Genomic DNA, 11,593 nt, shown 5'->3' on the forward strand with positions numbered 1-11,593 from the left:
CACAATAAATTTTCAGGATTGTTACATGCATTATGACGCACTTATCCCATTATAAAACAACCTTTTGGAGCACAAAATGCATGTTGAATATTGAAAACGCAATCTCAAACACCTATAAAGTTTAATTTAAGATGCTCTCACCCCAAATTCATCATCTTTTACTCTTTTTTATTTACTGTATAATGAGAAGGTAATTTCAGATGAAACTAATAGTAGAAGGAACAAACTTTTTTGTGGTAAAAAGGTAGCTGCTTTTTATGAAGGGTGCGAGCATGAGTAATACATTAGTTAGTTACAACCTTACGGGTATCACAATTGAAAGCGTAAATAAAATAAAAATATACGATTACCAATTACATAAATAAAATACAGTCTACTACTCGTACATTTTACTCCGTATTTATCAAGTAACTTCACTAATCATAATACTACAATTAATTAGTAAAGTCAAAGACAAGTTAACGAAAATCAACTCAAGAGTGTTACAATTATACACACGTTCTCTGTCATTATGGTTCCCACCATCACCAACATCATGTATTTTATCATTGCTACTGTCATTAAAGTTGATCCAAGATCAATGTTTCTAATAAAATTAATAATGGATTTGAAAATAACAATATTTACAGAAAATATAACCCACAAATCTTTGACAAAATCCATCACAAGCTAGGTTCACATAATAATAACAAAAATGGCGTCATCCTCATCATTAGGATCAACAGTAACAGTGCCAAAAGTAAAATTAGGATCTCAAGGTTTAGTGGTTTCAGCACAGGGTTTGGGTTGTTTCGGTATGTGCGGAAGCTACGGACTTCCCAAACCCGATCCCGATATGATCAAACTCATTCACCACGCCGTTGACTCCGGTGTCACGTTTCTTGACACTTCAGACTTGTATGGCCCTCACACCAACGAAATCCTCATCGGTAAGGTAATCACTCACTAGTTTATTAACCAAGGTTTTTTAGTTTATTTTAAGAGAAATGATTAATCCTCCTGACAAAATAGCCTAAAAATCCTTTTAATTATTGGATGATGACAAGATTAGGAAAGTGAATTAATGGATAACCCATTTCGCTTTCTTAAAGTTTTAGGAGGATTTTTATGCTAATTTTTAGGTGGAATTATTATTTTCCTTATTTTAATTCCATATGTCTTTTTGGTTAATTCCGAATTTAAGAGACCGAAAATCAAGAGAACACGCATAATATGTTACCCCCAAATTACCCATTTGAGTACATGATAGTTAGAATTTATCATAACCGAAGAGTCCATCATTGGTGGGTATGTTGCCCCTTTGTCTATTTACGTGATTTTTTTGTACGGATACGACAAATTTTAGGCCATTTGGAGTAAATACGAAAGTTCGTATTTAAACCACATGGCCGGAAGAATGTCGTATTCTTACAAAAAATTACTATTTACGTTGATGTTGATATATGGACTGTGGGTATATATAAAAATGTGTCAAGGCATTGAAAGAAGGTGGACTGAGAAATAAAGTTCAAATTGCTACTAAATTTGGAAACCGAGTAATCGATGGAAAGCTGGATGTTTGTGGGGATCCAGCGTATGTTCGATCAGCCTGTGAAGCTAGTTTGAAGAGACTTGATATTGACTGTATCGATCTCTACTACGTTCATCGCATTGATATTCGTGTTCCTATTGAAGTCACGGTTGGTCCCTCTTGCTTCTTTTGTTTTTTTTTTTTTTCTAGTTTCAAACTTGTATGGCTAGCTAATTTTAACACTTGTGACATACTATATATATAAAAAGATGGGAGAACTGAAGAAACTTGTAGAGGAAAGGAAAGTGAAGTATATAGGATTGTCAGAAGCTTCTGCTTCGACAATTAGAAGGGCTCATGCTGTTCACCCGATAACAGCAGTACAACAAGAATGGTCTCTATGGACTAGAGATTTAGAGGATGAAATTGTTCCCACTTGCAGGTGATTTTGATGTTTTTTTAGAGTTTTAGGGATCGTGTCGACTTCCTTTATTTTATGACGATTGTTATGTTTGTTTTGCAGAGAACTTGGCATTGGGATTGTTCCTTACAGTCCAATTGGCAGAGGATTCCTGGCTGCCGGTCCTTCACTGGTCGAGAACTTGACTGAGGGCGACTTCAGGAAGGTATGCACACACACACACACACACATATATATATAGGATAGAGATCAAATGAGAAGGCACCTTAAGGAGAGAAGGGTGAGAAGGTTCGTTTTTGATTTTTTAAAACTTTTTTCCTTTTTTTCACTTTTTTCATTCTCTCTTTAATTAACTTATTCCATATAAAAAAATTTAAAAATATTTTTTTCAAAGGGCGTAGCCCGTAAGCTCTAGGCGAAGCCTCTCGGCTTATGGCGGAGCCATAATAGCTAAAGGCGAAGCCCGTTAGGTAGATCACCCTATCACCGATCACCCCCTATGACCTATCACCCACTATGACCTATAACTCCTACCAGCTACCACTTATTAATATCCTTAAGGGCGAAGCCCGTACCGTACCCTTACATGTATAACTTACTAACTCGGGTTAGAAATTTTTTTTATTTATTTATTTCTTTAAATTTTTCTATGGATTGAATTAATTAAAAGAAGAATAAAAAAATCAAAAAAAACAAGCTAAAAAAAAATCAAAAACGAATCTTTTCTCCCTTCTCTCCTTAAGAACCTTCTCTCTGGATCTCTACCCTATATATATATATATACATACATACATATGTATGTATGCGTGTCTAAACATTATATGATGTGTCTTTCATCCAAGGTTATATCGTCTTGAAACTAAGGGGGAGCATGAAACTTTACACAAAATGATCATCAGTTTATATAACCCATGGGAGATAGAAAATATAACTTAATCGCACAAGAAAACAACGAGGACCAACACTAAAACCATTATAACTTAATCAAAAGTATCATAATGCCATATATGGGATGATCACGGGCTCAAACCCGGACCTAACCAGTTGTGGCCTGGCCCAGACCGAAAATTGAAATAGACGATTTGGGAACCGTAACCCGACCCATGTGTTACCAGTTCGGGTTAAGTAACAGGCCGTGTTGAATGCTAAATAACCGAGTCCGGCTTTTTTGACAAAATAAAGGTAACATGGTTTTGTTTGTGAAATTAATAACACGCCCCTTCAAGACCAGTTTTAACTGGTTAAATTAGCAAGTTGACCATACTCTCTCAAACAGTCAAACTCGATTGGGGCATTATGAATAACAGAGCTTGTCAGGTCACATCACAAACCAAAGCCACAAAGTTTTATATGTATTTTCACCGATAATAATGCTTGCCAAATATTAAGAAGTGAACATGAATAACAACGTTATATGTATCTGTGCATTCACTTGATACTCTTGTATCAATGACAGAATCAAAGTTTTCAGAGTGTTGTGTCCAAATTCAGTCGAGTAAATTTGTAGATGCATACATATATTGTGTCTGCACGATTACAAATGAAGTCTCTCGGGGTTCAAACCAGTTTTAACACGCATGTAATAATGTTTACATAATCAGAAAAGAAACTTTATAATCCTACGCAAATAAATGAAAAAGAGACGCACCATGAACCTGCTGCTTAATTAAATAGTAAACAGTACCATTGGCAACATTGAGCATTCTAATTTGTATCAAACAAGAATGTGATATGTAAATCAACCAAATCCAAATAGAAATATGCAAACACATAATACGGAACAGTCGGCTGCTGACTACCAGATCATACATCTGGTATACACGATGGAAAACGCTATCATGATCCTCCAGAAGGCCAGGAAGAATGGTATGGTTGATAGACTTCACTTGACTATCTTTCTGACTCGATGTGCCAATTAAAACTGCCCAAGACACTACAAGTATACTACAGAAAACAATAACTCCGTATAAAATAGGAATTGTTCCAGTTGTATTATCCAGTTATATTCATCACACCTCATAAGCATGGAATTAGATATACCAAAAAAAGCAATTAGATGGTACAACCACCTTAGACCATAGTAACAAATATATCCAACTAGATAGTACAGTCTTTTCATGAACTAGCATATATATTAAAAAGAACAAAACAAACCAAAACCGCCATAATACTTCTGGTTACTCAGGTTTTAATGTTTTATGGGTTTCCCATATATGCTCGGATTTACTCGGTTTCCCTATCTAGTTGCCAAATGTAACTTTATCCATAGCTATACAGTTCTACATGACCTTGAAGTCAGAACTTCGTTTTCTTGTTCCCAAGTGCATCTGAGTGTGTTGATAGATATGTCATTCGTTTTGGTTCCAATGTTCCATATGTTCAGGCTTAACAGTATTTTTTGTTTAGCTGGTGCTATTTATCGATAGGTAAAGAACTAAAGATGCAGTTATGGATTATAGGTCATTGTAACCTGATGTGAAATTAAATACAGATGGTTATGATAAATATAGTGGAAAATGGTTCTTAATTAGAAGTGTGAATTTCTTCTTTTTTTTACGTTTTGATCAACACCATGAACATTTTGTAATCAACTGAATCTAACGTTTCCTAACATTTCAAATGGGTGAAGTACTTAGCTGAAAAGGGAACGTGTAAAAATGGTTGAAATGGATCAATTTAAGAGTTGACCTGAATCATTCATGTTACCTAGCCATCCATTTTGCCACCTCGTGTTAAAACCTTTTATGACTATCAGTTAAACTGGTGAAAAGTTAAATGCAAAACAGGGAATTTTTAGCTTCAAAAACTTTATACAATTATATCCTTTATATGGGTCATTCTTTGTTTAGAAAGCGAGTATTGTGGCTTGAAGAATTAGAATAAAATAATCAATTCAAGTTATGAACCGATAGGTGATATAACATTGTTGTCAGTACTGAAATATGTTATTCTTCCCCAAATTTATGATTTTTCTCCAAATTTCATTGTTTTGACCGTGCATAATTAAATCCTAATCTGTTCTTTTCTAAATTCTCAGTTTATTACTTCAGACACACATCCAGTCACCCCTATATAACTCACATGAATCTACAAGGCAAAAGTCAGTTTGTCCAATTTTCCATTTTTTATTATTCCTACCTGTAACAAATGTAACAATAAGTTATGTTTTAAAATTATTTGCAGAGTTTCCCAAGGTTTCAAAATGTGGACCACAATAAGACCATATTTGAGCGACTGAACGAAATGGCTACAAGGAAAGGGTGTACCGCAGCGCAACTAGCACTAGCCTGGGTGCATCACCAAGGAACTGATGTGGTTCCAATACCAGGTACCACAAAGTTTGAGAACTTGAACCAAAACATTGGAGCTTTGTCTGTAAAGCTAACACCAGAGGAGATGTCGGAACTTAAATCCTTTGCTTCAAGTGATGTAGTGAAGGGGGAAAGGCATGTATACATGCAACTGACGTGGAAAAATTCAGAGACTCCTCCATTGTCGTCTTGGAAAGATATTTAAGCTGTTCAATGAAGCGGCACAGGAGCTTTAAGAATTTAGACTATTGTTCTATAATAACTTTGGGCAAGTAAATGACCTGTGTGGTTTCTTGCAATTCTTGATACTGTATTTTGTATTGGGATTGAATTTATTACATTACATTCAGCACGCTTAGTTTTCTACAGAGTATTTTGAAATGTATGTTAAGTAAAACAATATTCATCCCTTTTCAGAATTAATTACACTTCAGATACTCTGTAGAAAACTATAGAACAGCTTCTTAGTGATGATCTGTAGTTCTGTACACCACTAGTTTTTACGATACACTATCAAATGTGTTTAGTTTTTACGATACACTATCAAATGTGTTTTATTGTGTGTACAATAAAAAAAAAGTGAGATTGTAAAAGATGTGTTGGGGTGTTTGAAATGCTAGTGATTATGGCTAGGTGGCCTAATATGTGATTGGTGATCTGATATGAATTTGTGATTATTGCTAGGTTGAAAGCGATATTACTCTTGTCTGGTCATTTTGGATTTCATTGTCGCGAAGGAGGTGAGTAACTTTGCATACTCTTATATGTACGTTAGGTCGATTACCATATGATGGTGGATTATGTGTGTGGTAATCCTTTCGGCGTTAGGGCCTAATTTGAGGCTGGAGCCTAAGAACCCCATAGTTATATTGAGATGAGGTCTAAGAACCTCTTATTGTATTGAGCTTGAGACCTAAGAACCTCTTTGATTGTGTTTTTTAGCGTATATGGATGCATGTATGTTTTGTTAGCGCAAAAGTGAGTATGCAAGTGATGGTATGACAATACCATTAGCTACTTGTGATAGTCCTTTGTGTTTGTGTCCTTCTTTGTGTGTATAAGTGTTTGCAAATTTTATTCACTAAGCTTTGGTTTATTCCTTTAGTTGTTACCTTTTCTTATAGGTTGTCCCGGAGGTGGAAACAAAGTTATGTGCTTTGAAGATTTGAGTTGAATGTAGAGCTTAAAGTATGAGTTATTTGCGGTAAAATGATATTGTGGCTAGAACCCGTAGTGACCCTCTTTTGATCCTAACTCGTGATATGTCATTTAGGTAAAGTTATTTTTATGTAAAGTGTAGTCAGGAAGTTTTTGGTTATTTATAATGAGTCATTTTGTAATAGTAAAGTAATGATTATGATTAATGTATTTTAGAAACAAATTATCCGTAACAGGTTTTGATGTTTAGCAATAAGCATGGATACTAAATTTTACTAAAAAGGCATACCAAAATTTTGAATTTTTATGCGTTGTCTTCTATAATGAGTTTTGGTAAATATAGTTGTCAAAAGTTTGTAACAAAACATATTCTTTAAAAAATAAATAATTCTAATAAAATGCTCGAGATCGAGTTTGGCCCTCTTAAGTTTCCTATTAATAACATCAATTACAACTTAGCATAAATATCTACCAATATGGCAATATACTAATTATATTATGGAATAATATTTAACATCATTATATATGGGAAGTAAGGATATTAAATATAACTATCTAGATCAATTATATATATACTAAAAACCTATGTAACTTTTATCATCGTTACGTCTTATGTTCATGTTACATTTAAAACATTAATATAGTTATTGTTTATATTTTTATACATCTTAATATTCTTTGACATTAATTTTATTGTATTGCTACATATGTAGTAATTCTTCAATGAAAGTTCTTTTAACTTCTATCCTACATCAAAATTTTCATTTTCAATTTTATTGACACTAAACTTCTAGGGGTGTTTGGTAGAGTAGAATGGAAAGAAGAGAAAGGGAATGAGAATCACTTCTCTAGTTTGGTTGCATTAGAGAATAGAAAGGGAAAGAGAGAAGTGGGAATGGTTTCCATTCTCTCAACTCTCTATAAATTGGAGAGAATGGTGAGAATGGAAATGGTTTTATTTTTATTTTTTATTTTATTGTTGATGGAGTTTATGTCTTATTTATATATATTTCTTAAAGTATAATATTAATAAGTTTTTTAAATTTTTTTTGATATTTTTTTAATTAGTTTTGTTTATTTTTTTGTATTTCTCTTATGTTCATTCTCTGTTACTACCAAACAACTGAATATATTCTCTTTCCATATACTCATTCTCTTTCCCATTATTTTTATTCTCATCTACATTTCTATTTCTATGATTCCATCGTACCAAACACCCCTCTAGGTTCTCAGGTTTCATCATACAATTTGCACACAGTTATGATTTTACTTTTAAAATTTTGGTTTTGATTATTTTATTCTGTTTTTATACATATATATATAACGTTTTTAATATATAATAATTTTCATCATGCTTACGTCTTAAATTCATGAAACATTTAAAGCATTAATATAGTTATTATTTGTGTTTTTATACGACTTATTATTCCTTTACAATATTTTTAATGTTATTGCTAGATGGTTAGTTGTCATTTTTAAAGTTTGGGTTCGAATATTTGACATAAATTTGTCAAAACTTTATTGTATAAAAAACGTACTCCGCGGCAACGCGCGGGGTCAATAACTAGTTATATTCTGTATTTGTCGTGAAAAAAATAAATAAATAAAGGAAACGAATGTGTAAAATAGAAAAAAGCCTTACATGAAACTAATACGTTGCATACCTTTATCATGACTCCGTATATTTTACTCGGTAGAATTGCATATATCAAATTAACAATACAATTACTATTCGGCCCGCTATATAAAATTGGTCCTAGCTTTCATAATTTGTACCAAATGGAAATACATATAATAAAAAATGAAAAAATTTAATGGGGTGAGAGAGGCTCGAACTCTCGACCTCAGGATCACTCGCTTAGCTATGAGACCTACGCGCTAGCCAACTGCGCCACCACCCCATTGTTGATTACTTTAACACCATTTCGTACATGTATATTTTTCACTTTAATTAGTAAGTTAAACACTATCTAATCCAATCATCAGTTATCAAAAGCATCTAATGATAAATTGATAACTCCTAATATGTTATTAGAAACCTAAAATTAACACTCCTTTATTATTCACACGCTGCTGGAAATTTCTAATCAATGGCACAATCCCATAATAATGCAAAATCTTTAGCAAAGGTGCATTCTTGTTTACACTTTTTTGAGGACACTGTTTAATTAATCTTAATGTGAGAACTTTAAAATATATTGTTTGATTGCTCATTGATATATTATATTTCTATATTCTGTTTGAGAAACAAAAATATATGATCAATTTCCTAAGTAGCTCATGGTTTCTCATGGTTATAACTTTCTAACACCTTTAATTCCATGGTAGACAATTTGTAATGGATTATGTGCAGAGTATTTGTATTGCGTCCCTAGAAGACGTAAAATTCTAATCGATAAGGCCCTGTTTATGAATTTCGCTCTAGGCCCTTAAGACGCTTGAGACGCCTCTTTATGCAGATAACCAATAGCTTACCTTATGGTATTAAATGCATGTGTTTAGATTGCTTTTTGAGAAAAAAATTTCTGTCTATCGTGTTTGCAAAATAGTAAGGATACTTTCTGAGAAACCACCTAAAAGAAAGTGATCATACTTCTATTATAAAACAGCCTATTGGAGCACAAAATGTATGTTGAATATTGAAAACGCAATCTCAAACACCTCTTAGATTAAAATTTAAGATGCTCTCACCCCAAATTCATCATCTTTTACTCTTATTCTACTGTATAATGGGAAGGTAACTTCAAATGAAACTAATAGTGAAAGGGCAAACTTTTTTTCTGGTAAAAATGTGTCTCCTTTATATGCTCATTGTTGCCACACATATGTTCATATATATAGGATTATCTCCTTAAGGATTTACCTTGTGATGAGAATCCTGTCAAAAGTGTAATTGCAACTTCTGATGAAGCCTCTCCGGATGCTAACGCTGACCAAGAAAATGCGGATAATGAAACACCAGAGATTAAGGTACACATGATCTAACCAGTAGTTGACGATTTTACGTGACTTACAAAATCATTTTGATATGATCTTGATTTTCTAAGCGTTGTGACCATCCAATGTAATTCAAGAGATGCTTTTTTTGATATGATTGTATTTGGCAACAGCTTGAAACAGCACCAGGAGATTATCGTTTCCCAACTACAAATCAGAGCAGGCATTGCTTTACCCGTTATGTTGAATACCATCGGTGAGTCTCCTTTATAATTCAACACTAAAGGTTCTATTTGTTCATACCTTTTTTCTTAAGTTATTATTAACCTGTATAGGACCCACCAAATATAATGGTATCTTTAACTTGTTTCCAAGACTTCTGGTTGTTAATCTTGATTCATGATTGTTGAATAGGTGTGTAGCGGCTAAGGGAGAAGGGGCTCCTGAATGTGATAGGTTTGCAAAGTACTACCGGTCACTTTGCCCAGGCGAATGGGTATGCACTATTTTTTAAGAAGTGTCTGATTAGTTTTTCAAAGTCTAAAGTTAATTAAACACAGAATCCTTTTGGCCCATATCAAATCAGCATTGTTTACTGGATGACATCTAGCGTACTGCATTGCATATAGGCACTTTCTTGGTCTCATGAATAATGCTAGCTTTGATTCGACAAAAGTAGTAATGCTTGGATAGATGTCAAATGCTTAACGTCGGCTTTGATAACAATAATCAATGTGAAAATGTTATTAAGAAAAACGTTAGTAACAACTTAAATAGTTACCCATTTAGGGAATTATAACTTTTTAAAGTCCACTTGGTAATTAAAACTTTAGGTAACAGGACAATGAAAAAATTGATAATTACTCTGTATGATAGGCGACCTCATGATTTGGACTGGTAAACCCAAACGTTATTATCACCTATATGGTCATATGGACAACCGGCTGAAGTTAGTTACTGTTTTATGACAATTTCCTATCAAATTAGATAAAACTAGCAAGTATATAAACTAACTGGTTTAAAAAGGCGATAGACTTGATAAGGGTCAACATGTCTAGATGCTACTATGCTAGGTAAACGTTTTACGTATAAAAGACCCCCCTTTTCGTCAAATACTTGTATCAACGCTACATTCCATTATCTATGAAACAAATGTTTTAACCATGCTTAAAAATCACGTCTACATAACAGCAATACTAGATACTTCAGGTCTTCACTTAAATAGCAAACGTTTTTACAAAATGTAATGACTAGTGAGTACTAGATCATAGCTGTCTATTTTTTGCAATTTCAAAGGAACTAAGCAAATAGCAATCACTAACTAGTAACCATCAACGAAAACAAAACATTGGGCATGGTAGATCTAGTGAGACATATCAACTAAAACATGCCGTCTGGAACTAGGGAGATAAACTGCTCATCTTTGGCGCTCATGTATGTTGCTAGGGAAGGAAAATAGGGAGATAAACTGCTTATTTTTGGCGCTCAACCGGGGTGTTATTTAATGTCTGCAGGTAGACCGATGGAATGAGCAAAGGGAAAATGGCACTTTTCCAGGTCCTCTATAAAAGAATTGGTTTAGTAAATTAGGTGCATCAGGTATGCATCTCAACGAATGAGCTAATAAAACGTTTAGTTCTGATTGTTGATCTGCGACATTGAGGAAAGAAGAGGCACAATCTCTTGTGTTTGAACTTAAGAACCTTGAGAGCTTAATAAAGATTACCAATTTTAATGGTTTCATTTTCATTGGCCTTTGAGTTGCGTAGATGTTAGCACATTACATTCTTTGATTATATACCAAGTAATTTATTGCTTTCTTTATAATGGCATGAACAAGTGTTTTTACCAGTTTGTCTACTTTTAGTTTCAAGGAGTGCAAATATGATTGGAAATGTATACAAGTTTTGTTAAAAGGAAAGAGAAAATATATAAAATATTGTTCATTATATATATTCTTAAGAGAAGGGGAGAAAGAAAGAAAGGAGTGAGTCCACATAAAAATGTATTGTTTTCGCCTCCACTTTTCTTTCCAAACCAGACGAGCCATTCATTCAAATACCTTCAATCTTATACAAAATCCTTTTGGTTCATCTCCCAGCATTGTACTAAAACAATACTTAAAAAAGTTTTCCCTGGAAAGAGAGATAGGAATGTCTAGTTGCATCGCGTGGCACAATGAATAGTTTTTCCGTATATCTCTAGCTTATATAAACATCCAATGTTATTATCAAAATTTTAATTAGCACATACAGT

At 33.4% G+C, this 11,593-nt stretch overlaps 2 protein-coding genes and 1 non-coding gene across 4 annotated transcripts; 2 read left to right on the plus strand and 1 right to left on the minus strand.

Moving 5' to 3' along the window:
- The first annotated feature begins 577 nt into the window (after positions 1 to 577).
- LOC122587475 (probable aldo-keto reductase 5) lies at positions 578 to 5,679 on the plus strand. Of its 2 annotated transcripts, none has more exons than XM_043759660.1 (5): positions 578 to 934; positions 1,476 to 1,679; positions 1,780 to 1,952; positions 2,034 to 2,136; positions 5,115 to 5,679. In XM_043759660.1, exons 1-5 carry the CDS (start codon positions 695 to 697, stop codon positions 5,445 to 5,447), a joined length of 1,053 nt encoding a protein of 350 aa, XP_043615595.1. In that variant the 5' UTR covers positions 578 to 694; the 3' UTR covers positions 5,448 to 5,679. The 2 variants fall into 2 exon arrangements, with proteins under 2 accessions (XP_043615595.1, XP_043615596.1); XM_043759661.1 differs by having other exon boundaries at positions 807 to 929.
- Positions 5,680 to 8,215: 2,536 nt separating this feature from the next.
- TRNAM-CAU lies at positions 8,216 to 8,301 on the minus strand. Its single transcript is given in 2 exon segments — positions 8,216 to 8,251; positions 8,264 to 8,301. It is a non-coding gene; the product is annotated as a tRNA-Met (tRNA).
- Positions 8,302 to 8,490: 189 nt separating this feature from the next.
- On the plus strand, positions 8,491 to 11,087 carry LOC122587910 (cytochrome c oxidase subunit 6b-3-like). Its single transcript, XM_043760061.1, has 5 exons — positions 8,491 to 8,529; positions 9,242 to 9,370; positions 9,511 to 9,593; positions 9,752 to 9,833; positions 10,852 to 11,087. The coding sequence occupies exons 1-5, from the start codon at positions 8,491 to 8,493 to the stop codon at positions 10,903 to 10,905; spliced, it is 387 nt and encodes a 128-aa protein (XP_043615996.1). The 3' UTR covers positions 10,906 to 11,087.
- The last annotated feature ends 506 nt before the right edge of the window (positions 11,088 to 11,593 follow it).

The sequence above is a fragment of the Erigeron canadensis genome, chromosome 2 (assembly GCF_010389155.1).
Source record: "Erigeron canadensis isolate Cc75 chromosome 2, C_canadensis_v1, whole genome shotgun sequence".
NCBI lineage: Eukaryota > Viridiplantae > Streptophyta > Magnoliopsida > Asterales > Asteraceae > Erigeron > Erigeron canadensis.

Coding starts and splice junctions, on each gene's coding strand:
- LOC122587910 (XM_043760061.1), top strand. CDS start 8,491: ATGGCACAATCCCATAATAATGCAAAATCTTTAGCAAAG. Junction 9,594..9,751: donor CGTTATGTTGAATACCATCG/GTGAGTCTCCTT, acceptor ATTGTTGAATAG/GTGTGTAGCGGCTAAGGGAG. Junction 9,834..10,851: donor CACTTTGCCCAGGCGAATGG/GTATGCACTATT, acceptor TAATGTCTGCAG/GTAGACCGATGGAATGAGCA.
- LOC122587475 (XM_043759660.1), top strand. CDS start 695: ATGGCGTCATCCTCATCATTAGGATCAACAGTAACAGTGCCAAAAGTA. Junction 935..1,475: donor ACGAAATCCTCATCGGTAAG/GTAATCACTCAC, acceptor AAATGTGTCAAG/GCATTGAAAGAAGGTGGACT. Junction 1,680..1,779: donor GTGTTCCTATTGAAGTCACG/GTTGGTCCCTCT, acceptor ATATATAAAAAG/ATGGGAGAACTGAAGAAACT.